The 18,198-nt window shown below is 33.9% G+C and overlaps 1 protein-coding gene across 1 annotated transcript; it reads left to right on the top strand.

Annotated features, from left to right (window-relative positions):
* The first annotated feature begins 254 nt into the window (after nucleotides 1-254).
* Nucleotides 255-16,016, top strand: LOC121468717 (uncharacterized). The gene is made up of 20 exons (XM_072921124.1): nucleotides 255-271; nucleotides 1,006-1,026; nucleotides 1,906-1,926; nucleotides 2,198-2,218; nucleotides 2,606-2,626; nucleotides 2,905-2,925; nucleotides 3,114-3,134; nucleotides 3,239-3,256; nucleotides 4,772-5,056; nucleotides 5,826-5,846; nucleotides 6,862-6,882; nucleotides 7,772-7,792; nucleotides 8,148-8,168; nucleotides 8,522-8,542; nucleotides 8,896-8,916; nucleotides 10,243-10,263; nucleotides 10,362-10,382; nucleotides 10,559-10,579; nucleotides 11,150-11,170; nucleotides 15,444-16,016. Exons 7-20 carry the CDS (start codon nucleotides 3,119-3,121, stop codon nucleotides 15,962-15,964), a joined length of 1,050 nt encoding a protein of 349 aa, XP_072777225.1. The 5' UTR covers nucleotides 255-271; nucleotides 1,006-1,026; nucleotides 1,906-1,926; nucleotides 2,198-2,218; nucleotides 2,606-2,626; nucleotides 2,905-2,925; nucleotides 3,114-3,118; the 3' UTR covers nucleotides 15,965-16,016.
* The last annotated feature ends 2,182 nt before the right edge of the window (nucleotides 16,017-18,198 follow it).

Genomic DNA, 18,198 nt, shown 5'->3' with positions numbered 1-18,198 from the left:
ATTTGGCGATTCCAGGGATCTTCACGGTGGAGCTCGGTGAGTCCCGTCCTGTCCCCGCCCCTCGTTAATTAATCCTTCGTTAATTAACGCGGAAAAACCAAAATTTTGATTTTTTTCCTTTTTTTCCAGGCGAGCGTCACACGAAAATTGGTGAGTTTGGGGCTTTTTTGCCCCAAAAATTCCCCAAAAATGGGAAAAAAGAAGAAATGAAAATTTGATCAAAATTCTCTTTTTTTTCCCCATTTTCCAGGGGAGCTCACGGCCGATGTGGGTGAGTTTGAATTTTAGTTTTGTTTTACATTTATTTTTATCTTTTTTATTTTTAATTTTTAAAATTTAGATTTATTTTATTTTAGAGTTATTTTATAGTTTATTTTTACTTTATTTTATTTATATTTATTTATTTATTTGTATTTACCTAAATTTATTTTTATTTTTATTTTTATTTTTATTTTATTTTTATTTTTGATTACTTTAATTTTATTTTTGTTTTTAGCTTTATATTTATTTTTATGTTTTATACATTATTTTAATTTTTATTCTAATTTTATTTTACCTTTATTTTTATTTTTATTCTAATTTTATTCTCCTTTTATTTTTATTTTTATTTTTATTTTTATTTTTATTTTTATTTTTATTCTAATTCTATTTCACCTTTATTTTTATTTTTATATTCTAATTTTTTTACCTTTATTTTAATTTTTTAGTTCTAGTTTTATTTTCAGTTTAATTTTGTTTTTATTTTACCTCTATTTTTATGATTTCTATTTTATTTTTACTTTTATTCTTTATTTTTTATTTTAATTTTTTCCTTTAGTTTTAGTTTTATTTTTATGTTTATTTTAGTTTTATTTTAGTTTTATTTTAGTTTGATTTTTTTATTTTCAGTTTAATTTTTCTTCTTATGTTTATATTTTGTTTGTTATTATTTTTATATTCATTTTTATTTTTATCTTTATTTATTTTTTAATTTTATTTTTATTTTTATTTTATTTTTATTTCCAGAGGCTTTCACCAAACAACTCCGTGAGTGCCAAAATTCCCATTTTTCACATTTTCCTTTCCGTAATTCCCGAAATTATTCAGGAATAATAAAATAGAAATAGTCGGGATTAATTAGAAATATTAATTAGAAATAATTAGAAATATTTATCAATCATTAATTAGAAATATTCGTTAATAATTAGAAATATTCTGTGATTATTAAAAATATTTAGTAATAAATAATCAGAAATATTCAAAAATAATTAGAAATATTTATGAATAATCAATTAGAATAATTTGTAAATAATTCAAAATATTTGGGAATAATTAAATATAAATATTTGTTAAGAATTATAAATATTCAGGAATAATTTGAAATATTCAGGAATAATTAGAAACATTTGGGAATAATTAATTAGAAATATTCAGGAATTATTAGAAATATATAGGAATAATTAGAAATCTTTATTATTAATTAATTATAAATATTCAGGAATAATTGAAATTATTTGTGAATAATAATTATAAATATCCAGGAATAATTAAAATGATGTAGGAAAAAATAATTATAAACATTCATGAATAATTAGAAATATTCAGGAATAATTAGAAACATTTCGATAGGAATAATTAATTATAAATATTTGGGAATTATTATAAATATTTAAGAATAATCAGAAATATTTCATGCATAATTAATGATAAATATTCATGAATAATTAGAACTATTCAGGAATAATTAATTTTAAATATTCAAGAATAATTAGAAATATTCAGGAATAATTAGAAACATTGAGGAATAACAAATTAAAAATATTCAGGAATAATTAGACTTATTTGGGAATAATTAATTATAAATATTCAGGGAAAATTAATAATAAATATTAATGAATAATTAGAAATATTCTGATTTTTCCTCAGAGGCTCGAGACGCCCAAATCCGTGAGTACCCCCGGGAACTTTGGGAATTTTGGGGATTTTGGGGGATTTTGGGAATTTTGGGGATTTTTGGGGATTTTTGGGATGAAAGAAGCAAAAATAAATTGATTTTCCAGATTTATTTTTTAATTTTTTAAGCAATTATTTCCGGTTATTTATTTTCCCAATATGAAATTTAATTTCCGTTGGAATTTTTACCGTTTTTGTGGAATTATTTCCATTTTAGGTGTTTTTTATAAATAATTATTTATGGAAATAATTTTATTTTTTTTAGGGGAAAATGAAGCTGAGATCGGTAAGTCAGATTTGGGTTTATATTTATATTTATATTTATATTTATATTTATATTTATATTTATATTTATATTTATTAATGTTTATATTTATATTTAATGCTATCAATAAATTTGGTCTTTTTACTTTGAATTTTACTTTAAATTTTAGTTTTAATTTTAATTCCAAGTTTACTTTTCATTTTAAATTTAAAATTAATTTTTAATTTTACTTTTAATTTTAATTTTAATTTCAATTTTACTTTTGCTTTTAATTTTAATTTTTGATTTTAACTTTAATTTATTTTCAATTTTACTTTTGCTTTTAATTTTAATTTTTTAATTTTAATTTTAATTTTAATTTTAATTTTAATTTTAATTTTAATTTTAATTTCTTTCTGCTTCCCCCAGGCTACCTGAAGGAGCTGCTGGGTAATATAATTTAATTGATTAATTAACAATTAATAATTTAATAATTATAAATAAAAATTAACTAAATAGCAATTACACAGTAATAATAAATTATTATAATTAATAACTAAATAATTCTGATTAATAATTAAATAATTTTAAATATTTATACAAGTAAATAATAATATAATAGCTAATAACTATATAATTATAATTAATAATTAAATTATTACAATTAACAATTAAATAATTATTGATTACCTAATATTAATATAATAATTAATTTTATTTCTTTTCAGGAGAAAGAGACTCTGTTATCCGTAAGTGGGGAAAAAAAATCCCAAATTTCTTTAAATTAAGGAAAAATGAGGGAATTTTGGCCCCAAAAAAATCCCAAAATAAATTAAATTATATTTGAAATAAAAAATTAATTAATAGGTACAAACCCCCTGTTCTTGAGAAGGGAAAAAAAATCAATTAAAAATAATTTAATTTTCATTTTTTTAAGGAAAAATGAGGGAGGAGCTCGGTGAGTGAAATTCTTTTTGTTTCCTAAAAATATTCGGAATTTTGGGCATTTTTTGGGAAGGGAAATTTGGATTTATTTTCCTGTTTTATTTTGATTTTTTGCAGAGGCGCTGAAGGATTTTGGTACGTGCTAATTAATTTTTTAATTGATGTTTTAATTAATGCTTTAAATGTTATGTTATATTGTATTATATTTGCATTATATTATATTATATTATATTATATTATATTATATTATATTATATTAACTATATTACATTATATTATGTTTTATTAGTTATAGTACATTATATTATATTAATTATATTAATTATAATTATATTACATTATATTATATTATGCCATATTATATTTATATTATATTTATATTTATCATATTATTATATTATATTATATTATATTATATTATATTATATTATATTTACATATTTTATTTATTATATTATTACATTACATTGTATTATATTTATTATATTATATTATATTTGTATTATATTTATTATATTATATTATATTATACATATTATATTATAATTATATTGTATTTTATTATATTATATTGTATTGTATTATATCATATTTTATTATATTATATTACATTTTATTACGTTCTATCATATTTTAATTTATTTTATTATGTATTTTATTATTTTATTTTATTTCTATTATTTTATAGTATATTTTTATTAAATTGTATTTTATATTATAGGTAGTTGTTTTATTACATTAATTATATATAAGATAATGCAATATTATGGCATAATTTAATATGTAATATAATAATTCAATATTAGAATATATATTATAAATTTATGATGCAACTCCAATCATAATTGGAAAATATTTTAATTTAATTATAACTCTAAGATATTATTGTTTTAAACTACATATCAATCGCTATAAAATCGTAATATCCATAATATTATAATTAACATGTATCACATATAAGTAATTAATTAATCAATTAATTAGCTGATCTAATTGGAAAATATTATAATTTAATTACAACTCTAACATAATTGTAATTCAAACATGAAATATTGTTTCAAACTACATATAAATCTCTATAATATTATAATTAACATATATCGCTAATAAGTCATTAATTAACCAATTAATTCGCTGATGTTTATTCCCGATAAACAACCGACGGCCCTAATTTGCATATTTTTGCATGGCGGTTTCAAACTACATATCAATCTCTATAATATCCATAATATTATAATTAACATATGTCACTAATAAGTCATTAATTAATCCATTAATTCACTGATGTTTATTTCCCATAAACAAGTGATGGCCCTAATTTGCATATTTTTGCATGGCGGTTTCAAACTCCATATCAATCTCTATAATATCCATAATATTATAATTAACATATGTCACTAATAAGTCATTAATTAATCAATTAATTCGCTGATGTTTATTCCCCATAAACAACTGACGGCCCTAATTTGCATATTTTTGCATGGCGGTTTCAAACTACATATCAATCTCTATAATATCCATAATATTATAATTAACATATATCACTAATAAATCATTAATTAACCAATTAATTCGCTGATGTTTATTCCCGATAAACAACTGACGGCCCTAATTTGCATATTTTTGCATGGCGACTCCTGCGGGTTTCAGACGGACTCCCCGAGGAGGAAGAGGAAGAGGAAATGGAGGAGGAAGAGAAAGAGGAAAAACAGGAAGAGGAAGAGGCGGAGGAGGAAGAGGAAGAGGAAGAACAGGAAGAGGAAGAGGAAGAACAGGAAGAGGAAATAAATGAGGAGGAAGAGGAAGAAGAAAAAGAGGAAGAGGAAGAGGAAATGGAGGAAGAGGAAGACGAGGAGGAGGAAAAACAGGAAAAGGAGGAGGAAGAGGAAGAGGAAAAACAGGAAAAGGAAGTGGAAGAGGAGGAAGAGGAAGTGGGTCAGTCCAAAAATAAAGGAAAATTAAATTATAAAAACAATAACAGTAGTAATTATAATAATAAAAATGAAAATTAAAATCAAAATTTATATAATAATAATAGCGACAATAATAATAATGAAAAACATCAGTAATAATTATAATAATAAAATTCAAAATTAAAATCAAAATTTATATAATAATAATAACAATAATAATAATAATGAAAAACATCAGTAATAGTTATAAGAATAAAAATGAAAATTAAAATCAAAGTTAATGTTATAATATTAAATAAATACAATAATAAAAATTAATATCCTAAAACCCATTCTATTCTTTTAAAATCTTTTAAATTCTTGGACAGAAAGCAATGCTAAAAAAAATTATAAAATAAAACAAAATAAAAATTAAAATAGAAATAATAATTAAAAAATAAGAAAAAATAATAAGCATCATATCCTAAAACACATTTAATTATTTTAAATTATTTGAAATTTTTGGCCAGAAACCAATCCTAAAATAAAATAAAATAAAATAAAGTATAATAAAATAAAATAAATTTAATAAAATATAATAATAATAACAATCAGCATCATATCCTAAACCCCATTCAATTATTTTAAAATTATTTTGAATTCTTTTAAATTATTTTAAAATATTTTGAATTATTTTTAATTCTTTTTAATTATTTTCAATTTTTCTGAAGTATTTTAAATCAATTTGAGTTATTTTAAATTATTTTGAATTATTTTCAATTATTTTAACTTTTTTCCTTCCTTGTTTTCAGGAGAAATCGACAAAACCTTGGGTGGGTTTAATTCCCATTTCTGCGGCGGATCCGAAGGAAAAATATCCCAAAAAAATCCAAATTTCCAAAAAAAAAAAAATCCCCAAAATAATCCAAATTTCCACAAAAAAGTCCCAAAAAATCCAAATTTCAACAAAAAAAACCCCAAAATAATCGTAATTTCCACCAAATAAATCCCCAAAAAATCCAAATTTCCACCCAAAAAAATCCCAAAAAACATCCAAATTTCTGCAAAAAAACCCAAAAAATCCAAATTTCCACCAAAATATCCCCAAAATAATCCAAATTTCCACCCAAAAAAATAGCCAAAATAATGCAAATTTCCACAAAAAATATCCCAAAAAATATCCAAATTTCCACCAAAAAATCCCCAAAATAATCCAAATTTCCACAAAAAAAACCAGAAAAATCTAAATTTCCACCCAAAAATCCAAATTTCCACCGAAAAAATTCCCAAAAATCCAAATTTCTGCCAAAAAAATCCCAAAAAATCCAAATTTCCAGAAAAAAGTCTCCAAAATAATCCAAATTTCCACCAAAAAAAAATCCAAAAAAATCAAAATTTCCCCAATAAAATCCCCCAAAAAAATCCAAATTTCCACCGAAAATTTCCCAAAAACCCAAATTTCTGCCAAAAAATCCAAATTTCCAGAAAAAAATCTCCAAAATAATCCAAATTTCCACAAAAAAAAATCCCAAAAAAATCAAAATTTCCACAATAAAATCCCCCAAAAAAATCCAAATTTTCACCGAAAAAATTCCCAATAATCCAAATTTCTGCCAAAAAAATCCCAAAAAATCCAAATTTCCACAAAAAAAATTCCCAAAAATCCGAATTTCTGCCAAAAAAATCCCAAAAAATCCAAATTTCCAGGAAAAAATCTCCAAAATTATCCAAATTTCCACCAAAAAAAAAATCAAAAAGAAATTTAAAATTTCCACAATAAAATCCCCGAAAAAATCCAAATTTCCACCAAAAAATCCCCAAATAATCCAAATTTTTTTGCTTTCCCAGAGGAGCTCAGGGCGGCGCTGGGTGAGTCCAGAATTCCAAATTCAAATTTAATTTAAAATTTGGTTTTTCAATTAATACATCACCTTATTATTTAAATATTTATTTAAATAATAATTAAATTATTATTTTATTTAAATATATTATCACACGTAATGCAGATGTAAATAATATTTTATTTCTCTTTTTTTTTGGCCATAATAATTTGAATTTTTGCCCGATTTTCTGCTGTAATTTACCCTATTAAATAATTAAATTCATTATTTTATTTATGTTTTATTATTTTATTTATTTTATGAAATATGTACTAAAATATGCAAATATTTTGAAGGCGGTAAAGATGTAAATAATATTTTATTTCCTTTTTTTTGGGATAATGTTTTGAATTTTTCCCAATTTTCCACTTCATTTTACTATGTTATGTATTTAAATAAATTATATTTTTTAATTTATCGTATTTAAATATATTATATATTCAGATAATATTTTATTTCTCTTTTTTTGGGATAATAATTTGAATTTTTACCCAATTTTCCACAGAACAACGGGACAAAGAGATCGGTGAGTGTCCCAAAAATGGGAATTTTTTACTCTATTTTATATTTAAATAAATCAATATTTTCAAATATATCCTATTTAAATATATATAATATAATATAATATATTTAAATATATATTTTCTGTTTAAATTTACAAATATTAAAGGCAGTACAGATTTAAATAATATTTTTTTCTCTTTTTTTGGGATAATAATTTGAATTTTTCCCAAATTTCCACTTTATTTTATTATATTATGTATTTAAATAAATTATATTTTTTAATTTATTCTATTTAAATATATTATATATTCAGATAATATTTTATTTCTCTTTTTTTGGGATAATAATTTGAATTTTTGCCCAATTTTCCACAGAACAACGGGACAGAGAGATCGGTGAGTGTCCCAAAAATGGGAATTTTTTACTCTATTTTATATTTAAATAAATCGATATTTTCAAATATATCCTATTTAAATATATATAATATAATATAATATATTTAAATACATATTGTTTGTTTAAATTTACAAATATTAAAGGCAGTACAGATTTAAATAATATTTTATTTCCCTTTTTTTGGGATAATAAATTTGAATTTTTCCCAATTTTCCACTTCATTTTACTATATTATGTATTTAAATAAATTATATTTTTAAATTTATCGTATTTAAATATATTATATATTAAATTAATATTTTATTTCTCTTTTTTTTGGGATAATAATTTGAATTTTTTCCCAATTTTCCACAGAACAACGGGACAGAGAGATCGGTGAGTGTCCCAAAAATGGGAATTTTTTACTCTATTTTATATTTAAATAAATCAATATTTTCAAATATATCCTATTTAAATATATATAATATAATATAGTGTATTTAAATATATTTTAATATATTCAAATATGCAAATATCATTAGCATTACAGATGTAAATAATATTTTTTCTCTTTTTTTTGGAATAATATTCTGAATTTTTCCCAATTTTCCACTTTATTTTACTATGTTATGTATTTAAATAAATTATATTCTTAAATTTATCATATTTTACTATATTATATATTAAAATAATATTTTATTTCTCTTTTTTGGGGATAATAATTTGAATTTTTGCCCAATTTTCCACAGAACAACGGGACAGAGAGATCGGTGAGTGTCCCAAAAAAGGGAATTTTTTACTCTATTTTATATTTAAATAAATCAATATTTTCAAATATACCCTATTTAAATATATATAATATAATATAGTGTATTTAAATATATTTTTATATATTCAAATATGCAAATATCAACGGCATTACGGATGTAAATAATATTTTTTTCCCTTTTTTTGGGATAATATTTTGAATTTTTCCCAATTTTCCACTTTATTTTACTATATTATGGAGTTAAATAAATTATATTTTTTAATTTATCGTGTTTTAATATATTATATATTAAAATAATATTTTATTCTCTTTTTTTTGGGATAATAATTTGAATTTTTGCCCCATTTTCCACAGAACGACGGGACAAACAGATCGGTGAGTGGCCCAAAAAAAATGGGAATTTGGGGAAAAATGGGAATTTTGGGAATAATGGGAATTGGGGAAAAATGGGAATTTGGGGAAAAATGGGAATTTTGAAATGGGAATTTGGGAAATAATGGGAATTCAAAAATAATTGGATTTTTTGAGAAATAATGAGAATTTTCTGGAAATAATGAGAATTTTGGAAATAAGAATTTCGGGAATAATGGAAATTTTGTTAATGGGAATTTGAGAAATAATTGGAATTTCGGGAATAATGGGAATTTTGTTAATGGGAATTTCGGGAATAATGGGAATTTTGGAAATGGGAATTTTTGGGAAATAATGGGAATTTTTAGGAAATAATGGGAATTTTCGGGAAAAAAATGGGAATTTTTGGGAAATAATGAGAATTTTGGAAATGGGAATTTGGGAAAAATGGGATTTTCTGCCAGACCATGGAATTTCCTCACGGAAATTCTCATTTTTTCCTCATGAAAATTCCCATTTTTTCCTCGCGGAAATTCCCACTTTTCCTCCTGGAAATTCCAATTTTTCCTCCCAAAAATTCCAATTTTTCCTCCCGGAAATTCCCATTTTTCATCCCGGAAATTCCAATTTTTCATCCCAGAAATTCCCATTTTTCCTCCTGGAAATTCCAATTTTTCCTCCCAAAAATTCCAATTTTTCATCCCAGAAATTCCCATTTTTCATCCCGGAAATTCCCATTTTTCCTCACGGAAATTCCCATTTTTCCTCCCAAAAATTCCCATTTTTCCTCCCAGAAATTCCCATTTTTCATCCCAGAAATTCCCATTTTTCCTCACGGAAATTCCCATTTTTCCTCCCGGAAATTCCCATTTTTCCTCCCAAAAATTCCAATTTTTCATCACAGAAATTCCCATTTTTCCTCCCAAAAATTCCAATTTTTCATCCCAGAAATTCCCATTTTTCATCCCGGAAATTCCAATTTTTCCTCCCAAAAATTCCCATTTTTCCTCCCAAAAATTCCAATTTTTCATCCCAGAAATTCCAATTTTTCCTCCCGGAAATTCCCATTTTTCCTCACGGAAATTCCCATTTTTCCTCCCAAAAATTCCAATTTTTCCTCCTGGAAATTCCCATTTTTCCTCCCAAAAATTCCAATTTTTCCTCCCAAAAATTCCCATTTTTCCTCACGGAAATTCTCATTTTTTCCTCATGAAAATTCCCATTTTTCCTCCCGGAAATTCCAATTTTTCCTCCCAGAAATTCCCATTTTTCATCCCAAAAATTCCAATTTTTCATCCCAGAAATTCCCGTTTTTCCTCACGGAAATTCCATTTTTTCCTCCTTTTCCAGCCGAGATGAACGCGGAGCTGGGTGAGTCCTTAATTACAATAATAATTAATTTTTCTATTTTTTGTTTTAATTTTTAATTTTAATTTCTTAATTAATCCCAATTAATTTTCTATTCCCAGAGGAATCTCGATTAAGGATCTGTGAGTATCCCGGGCCTTCTTTAATTCTGTTTTATTCTGGTTTTTTTCCTTCATTTTTCTATTTAATTTCTTTTTTTTTTCCTATTTTACTCTAATTTTTTCATTTTATTTTTATTATTTTTAATTAATTTTATATTTTTATGGTTTTTTCTGCTCTTTTTTATGATTTCCTGCAGGGTGGTGCCTCGAGGAGCACCGTGAGTGTTTTCCCAAATTATTTGTTAATTTAATTAATAGTAAATACGTATTAAAATTAATAAGAATGTATAATTTAAATTATATAAATATAATTATATAAATCATATAAAACCAAAATTATTGACATTTTATAGGAATATAATTCTGTCATTATAAGTATTTAAATATATTTTAAATATAATGTAAACTAAAAAAATATAAATTTTAGTATTTAAATTAAAAATATTAAATTAATATTAAAATTAATGTAAGTGTATAATTTAAATTATATAATTATATAAATTATATAAAAATAAAATTATTTAAATTACATATGAATGCAATTCTGTACTTTCCACTATGTAAATAGAATTTAAATTGAATATAAATTATAAAAATATAAGTTTTAGTGTAAAATTTAAAATATTAAATGAATATTAAAATTACTATAAATGTATAATTTACACGATATAAACATAGTTATAGAAATTATATTAGAATAAAATTATTTAAATAAACATAATTTTAATATAAAATTCAAAAACATTAAATCAATATTCAAAATTAATTTATTATTTCTCCGATTTTAGGGAAAGAAGAAGAAAAAGTTGGTGAGTCCCTGTGGAAAGAAGAAAAATTCCGAATTTTTGCCTGGTTTCACCTTTTTTTAATCCACTTTTTTTCCCCATTTTTCCCCTTTTTCCCCTTTTTTTCCCCATTTTTCCCCTTTTTCCCCCAATTCCCCATTTTCCCCATTTCCCCTAATTTCCCCCCAATTTTCCCTATTTTCCCCCCTATTTCCCCCCATTTTCCCCCTATTTTCCCATTTCCCCCCAATTTCCCCCCAATTTCCCCCCCTTTTCCCCCTCATTTCTCCACCATTTTCACCCCATTTCCCCTCCATTTTTCCACCTATTCTCCCCCATTCCCCCCCATTTTCCTTCATTTTCCCCCCTTTTTTCCCAATTTTCCCTATTTTCACCCCAATTTCCCCCAATTTTCCCTAATTCCCCCCATTTTCCCCATTTCCCCCCCAATTTTCCCAATTTTCCCCCTTATTCCCCCCAATTCCCCCCAAATTCCCCCCAATTTCCCCCAATTTTCCCCATTTCTCCCCCCAATTCCCCCAATTTCCCCCCATTTTCCCCATTTCCCCCCCAATTTCCCCCCAATTTTCCCTAATTCCCCCCAATTCGCCCCGATTTCCCCCCAATTCCCCCCGATTTCCCCCCAATTCCCCCCGATTTCCCCACAATTTCCCCCAATTTCCCCTATTTTCCCCCCATTTTCCCCATTTCCCCCCCAATTTTCCCCATTTCCCCCCCATTTTCCCCCTAATTCCCCCCATTTTTCCCTATTTCCCCCGAATTCCCCCCAATTTCCCCCATTTCTCTCCCCATTTTCCCCCCCAATTCCCCCCCAATTTCTCTCATTTTTCCCCCCAATTTTTACCAAATTTCCCCCCAAATTTCCCCCAATCCCCCCCAAATCCCCCCCAATTCCCCCCAATTTCCCCCCCATTTTCCCCCTCATTTCTCCACCATTTTCACCCCCATTTTCCCCCAATTCCCCCCAATCCCCCCTAATTCCCCCCAATTTCCCCCAATTTTCCCCATTTTCCCCCTAATTTCCCCAATTTCCCCCAATTTCCCCCAATTTTCCACATTTCCCCCCCATTTTCCCCCCAATTTTCCCCATTTCCCCCAATTTCCCCCCCAATTTCCCCCCCTGTTTCCCCGCGATTTTTCTACATCTTCTCCCCCTTTTCCCCCCAATTTTCCTCCCATTTCCCCCCTTTTTCTCCCCATTTTCCCCATTTCCCCCCCAATTTTCCCCATTTCCCCCCAATTTTCCCTATTTCCCCCCCTATTTTCCCCAATTTTCCCCCAATTTCCCCCTAATTCCCCCCAATTCCTCCCAATTTCCCCTATTTTCCCCATTTCCCCCCCAATTTTCCCCATTTCTCCCCCCATTTCCCCCCAATTTTCCCCCTATTTCCCCCATTTCTCTCCCCATTTCCCCCCCAATTTCCCCCCAATTTTCCCCCTAATTCCCCCCAATTTCCCCCCAATTTCCCCTATTTTCCCCATTTCCCCCCCAATTTCCCCCCAATTCCCCCCAATTCCTCCCAATTTCCCTCCATTTCCCCCCCAATTTTCCCCATTTCTCCCCCCATTTCCCCCCAATTTTCCCCCTATTTCCCCCATTTCTCTCCCCATTTCCCCCCCAATTTCCCCCCAATTTTCCCCCTAATTCCCCCCAATTTCCCCCCAATTTCCCCTATTTTCCCCATTTCCCCCCATTTCCCCCCAATTTTCCCCATTTCCCCCCCAATTTCCCCCCTATTTCCCCCCAATTTTCCTCAATTTACCCCCCAATTTCCCCCCAATTCCCCCCAATTTCCCCAAATTTCCCCCAATTTTCCCCATTTCCCCCCCAATTTCCCCCCAATTTTCCCTATTTTCCCCCCAATTTCCCCCCAATTTTCCCTATTTTCCCCCCAATTTCCCCCCAATTTTCCCTAATTCCCCCCAATTTCCCCCCAATTTTCCCCATTTTCCCCCATTTCCCCCCCAATTTCCCCCCAATTTCCCCCAATCCCCCCCAAATTCCCCCCAATTTTCCCCCAATTTTCCCTATTTTCCCCCAATTTCCCCCAATTTTCCCTATTTCCCCCCATTTCCTCCCAATTTCCCCCCCAATTTCCCTGAATTTTTCCCTATTTTTCCTTATATTTCCCCCATTTCCCTCCCCATTTCTTCCCCCACTTCCCCCGATTTTCCCCCTCATTTCTCCACCATTTTCACCCTATTTCCCGCAATTTCCCCCCCCCCAATTCCCACCCAATTTCCCCAATTTCCCCCCCTTTTCACCCCATTTTCCCACCAATTTCCCCCCAATTTCTCTCATTTCCCCCCCCCAATTTTCCCCATATTCCCCATTTCTTCCCCCTATTTCCCCCCAATTTTTACCAATTTTTCCCCCAATTTCCCCCCAATTTCCCCCAATTCCCCCCAATTTCCCCACCATTTCCCCCCCCATTTTTCCCCAATTTCCCCCCATTTCCCCCTAATTCCCCCCAATTTTCCCTATTTTCCCCCATTTACCCCCCATTTTCCCCATTTCCCCCCATTTCCCCATTTCCCCCCATTTTCTCCACAATTTCTCCCCCATTTCCTTCGTTTCCCCCCTCATTTCTCCACCATTTCCCCCCTTTTTCCCCCTTCATTTCCCCCCTTTTTCTCCCCATTTTCCCCCCAATTTCCCCCCAATTTCCCCCATTTTCCCCCCAATTTTCCCCTTAATCTCCCCCAATTCCCCCCATTTCCCCCCCATTTCCCCCCCAATTTTCCCTAATTCCCCCCAATTTCCCCCCAATTTCTCTCATTTTCCCCCCCAATTTTTACCAAATTTCCCCCCAATTCCCCCCCAATTTCCCCCAATTTCCCCCGAATTTTCCCCTTAATCTCCCCCAATTCCCCCCATTTCCCCCCCATTTCCCCCCAATTTTCCCTAATTCCCCCCAATTTTTACCAAATTTTCACCCCATTTCCCCCCCATTTCCCCCCCAATTTCCCCCCATTTTCCCCATTCCCCCCCAATTTCCCCCCAATTTTCCCTATTTTCCCCCCAATTTTCCACATTTCCCCCCCATTTCCCCCCCAATTTCCCCCAATTTTCCCCATTTCCCCCCCAATTTTCCCCATTTTCCCCATTTTCCCCCTCAATTTCCCCCCAATTTTCCCCACTTCTCCCCCATTTTCCCCCAATTTTCCACATTTCCCCCCCAATTTTCCCCATTTCTCCCCCCCAATTTCCCCCCAATTTTCCCCCCATTTCTCCCCCCATTTTCCCCATTTCCCCCAATTTCCCCCCCAATTTCCTCCCCAATTTCCCCCCAATTTTCCCTAATTCCCCCCAATTTCCCCCCAATTTTCCATATTTTCCCCCTATTTTCCCCCAAATTCTCCCCCATTTTCCCCCTCATTTCTCCACCAATTTTCCCCCCAATTTCCCCCCAATTTTCCCCATTTCCTCTATTTTCCCCCCATATTTCTCCCCAATTTCCCCCATTTTTCCCCCCAATTTTCCCTAATTTCCCCCCAATTTCTCTCATTTTCCCCCCCAATTTTCCCTAATTCCCCCCAATTTCCCCCCATTTTCCCCATTTCTCCCCCATTTCCCCCCCAATCCCCCCCAATTTCCCCCCAATTTTCCCTAATCCCCCCCAATTTCCCCCAATTTTCTCTATTTTCCCCCTAATTCCCCCCTAATTTCCCCCATTTTTCCCCCCATTTCCCCCAATTTCCCACCAATTTTCCCTATTTTCCCCATTTCTCCCCCCATTTCCCCCTCATTTCTCCACCATTTTCACCCCAATTTCCCCCCAATTTCCCCCCAATTTTTCCCCCTAATTCCCCCCAATTTTCCCTATTTTCCCCCTATTTCCCCCCATTTTCCCCATTTCTCCCATTTTCCCCTCATTTTCCCTCAATTTCCCCCCAATTTGCCCCCAATTCCCCCCAATTTCCCCCCAATTTCTCCCCATTTTCCCCCCAATTTCTCCCCCTGTTTCCCCGCGATTTTTCTACATCTTCTCCCCCATTTCCCCCCATTTTCCCCCCCAATTTCCCTCCTTTTTCCCTATTTTTGCCCCATATTTCCCCATTTTCCCCCACAATTTCCCCCCATTTCCCCATTTCTTCCCCCATTTCCCCCCAATTTCCCCCCAATTTCCCCCCCATTTCCCCCTAATTTACCCCCAATTTCCCCCCAATTTCTCTCATTTTTCCCCCCAATTTTTACCAAATTTCCCCCCCAATTCCCCCCAAATCCCCCCAAATCCCCCCAAATCCCCCCCAATTTCCCCCCCAACCCCCCCAGCCCACATCACCCTTGACCCCCTCACCTCCCACCCGCGCCTGGTCCTCTCCTCGGACGGCCTCTCGGCGCGTTGGCGCTACGGCGGCGCCGATCCCCCGGCGAGCGCCGATCGCTTCACCGCGTCCCCGTGCGTGTTGGGCAGCCCCGGCTTCACCGCCGGCCGCCACACCTGGACGGTCTCGGTGGCCGAGGGGCCGTTCTGCGCCGTCGGCGTCAGCCGCGACTCGGTGCCGCGCCAAAACCCGTCGGCGTCTTTCGGCCCCGCCGCCGGCGTTTGGGCCGTGCAGCGTTGGGGGAACCTGGGCCGGGCGTTGACGGAGCCGCCGACGGCGCTGGCGGTGCCGCGGGTGCCGCGCCGGCTGCGCGTGGCGCTGGACTACGACGGCGGGCGCGTGGCGTTCTTCGACGGCGACCGGCGCAGCCCCACGCCGCTCTTCGCCTTCCCGGCCGCCGCCTTCGCCGGGGAGCGCGTCCGGCCATGGTTCTGGTTGGAGCTGGGGGAGATTTCCATCGTGCGGTGACGCCGGAATTCCGCCAGAATTCCGTCGTTCAGTGATGGCAGAATTCCATCATACAATAATCCTGGAATTCCATTGTTGAGTTATCCTGGAATTCCATCGTCCAATAATCCTGGAATTCCGTCATACAATAATCCTGGAATTCCATCATCCAATGATCCCGAAATTCCATCGTCCGATGATCTCGGAATTCCGTCGTTCGGTGATGCCGGAATTCCATCCTTCAATAATCCTGGAATTCCATTGTTCGGTGATCCTGGAATTCCATCATTCAATAATCCTGGAATTCCATCATCTAATGATCCCAAAATTCCATCGTCCAGTGATCCCAAAATTCCATTGTCCGGTGACGCCGGAATCCCGCCGGAATTCCGTTGTTGGGCTCCCATCCTCCAGTGGTGCCGGAGTTTCGTCGTCCTTCGATTCGGGAATTCCATCGTCTGGTGATGCCGGAATTCCATCATACAATGATCCTGGAATTCCATCGTTCAATAATCCTGGAATTCCATTGTTAAATAATCCTGGAATTCCATGGTTCAGTGATCCTGGAATTCCATCATCCAATAATCCTGGAATTCCATGGTTCAGTGATCCTGGAATTCCATCGTCCGGTGATCCCGAAATTCCATTGGCCGGTGATCCCGGAATTCCATCCTCCAATAATCCCGGAATTCCATCCTCCAGCGATCCCGGAATTCCATCCTCCGTAGATTCCACGGAATTCCCGACCTGGGAAGCTCATCCCGACTTTGGGGGTTCTGCTTTTGGGGGGAGCTGGACTCCCTCCCTGGAGCCGCGACCCCGGAATTCCGGGAATTCCGGGAATTCCGCGATCCCACCCGGCCGGAACCCCTCGGAATTCCGGGAATTCCGCGATCCCACCCGGCCGGAACCCCTCGGAATTCCGGGAATTCCGCGATCCCACCCGGCCGGAACCCCTCGGAATTCCGGGAATTCCGGGAATTCTGCGTTCCCACCCGGCCGGAACCCCTCGGAATTCCGGGAATTCCGCGATCCCGCCCGGCCGGAACCCCTCGGAATTCCGGGAATTCCGCGATCCCGCCCGGCCGGAACCCCTCGGAATTCCGGGAATTCTGCGATCCCACCCGGCCGGAACCCTTCGGAATTCCGGGAATTCCGCGATCCCGCCCGGCCGGAACCCCTCGGAATTCCCAATAAAACCCTCCGGAGCTCAAATTCCTTTTTCCGGCTGTTTTGACTCGAAAATTCGGGAATTTTGGGGACAAAAACGCGGATTTGGGGCGTTTTTGGGGTTTGGTTTGGGATGAGGAGGAAAAATCCGGGAATGGGATCAGGACCGGGAATTGTCTCCTCAATCCTTGGAATCATCGAGGAGATTTGAGGGGTCCAGGGACATCCCCCAAAATCCGCTGGAATGGGGCAGATTCCCGAAATTCCGTTAATTAATTCCATTAATTAATTCCATTAATTAATTCATCCTCCAAATTAAACCAGCAGGACCCCTTCGCTCCCACCCTTAAGGAGGAATTTTCCCAAATTCCCAAATTTTGGGACCTCCCAGGATGGTTCATCCCCGTGAGGTCCCACCCCAACCCCGAGACAAAAAACGGCGACTCCGATTTCCTAAAATCCCAAATCCGCTTTATTTCGCCCCATTTCGGAGAAGGGTTGGAGAAACGGAACAACATCTGAGGTGGGCACCCAAAATTTGGTCAACATCTGAGGTGGGCGCCCAAAATTTGTTCAACATCTGAGGTGGGCGCCCAAAATTTGTTCAACATCTGAGGTGGGAACCCAAAATCCATCAATCATTGTGGTGGGCATCCAAAATTTGTTCAACATCTGAGGTGGGAACCCAAAATTGTCCAATCCATGAGGTGGGCACCCAAAATTTGTCCAATCCATGAGTTGGGAACCCAAATTTGGCCAATCCCTGAGGTGGACACCCAAAATTTGTTCAACATCTGAGGTGGGAACCCAAAATTTGGTCAACATCTGAGGTGGGCACCCAAAATCCATCAATCTTTGAGGTGGACACCCAAAATTTGTTCAACATCTGAGGTGGGCACCCAAAATTGTCCAATCCCTGAGGTGGGCACCCAAAATTTGTCCAATCCATGAGGTGGACACCCAAAATTTGTCCAATCCATGAGTCGGGAACCCAAAATTTGTCCAATCCATGAGGTGGGAACCCAAAATTTGTCCAATCCCTGAGGTGGACACCCAAAATTTGGTCAACATTTGAGGTGGGCACC

The sequence above is a fragment of the Taeniopygia guttata genome, chromosome 35 (assembly GCF_048771995.1).
Source record: "Taeniopygia guttata chromosome 35, bTaeGut7.mat, whole genome shotgun sequence".
NCBI lineage: Eukaryota > Metazoa > Chordata > Aves > Passeriformes > Estrildidae > Taeniopygia > Taeniopygia guttata.
This window is presented reverse-complemented; position numbering and strand designations above follow the sequence as displayed.

Excerpts from the sequence above, each read along its gene's own strand:
- LOC121468717 (XM_072921124.1), top strand. Across the intron at positions 8,917-10,242 it reads ACGACGGGACAAACAGATCG|CCGAGATGAACGCGGAGCTG; the intron begins GTGAGTGGCCCA and ends CTCCTTTTCCAG. Across the intron at positions 10,383-10,558 it reads GGAATCTCGATTAAGGATCT|GGTGGTGCCTCGAGGAGCAC; the intron begins GTGAGTATCCCG and ends GATTTCCTGCAG.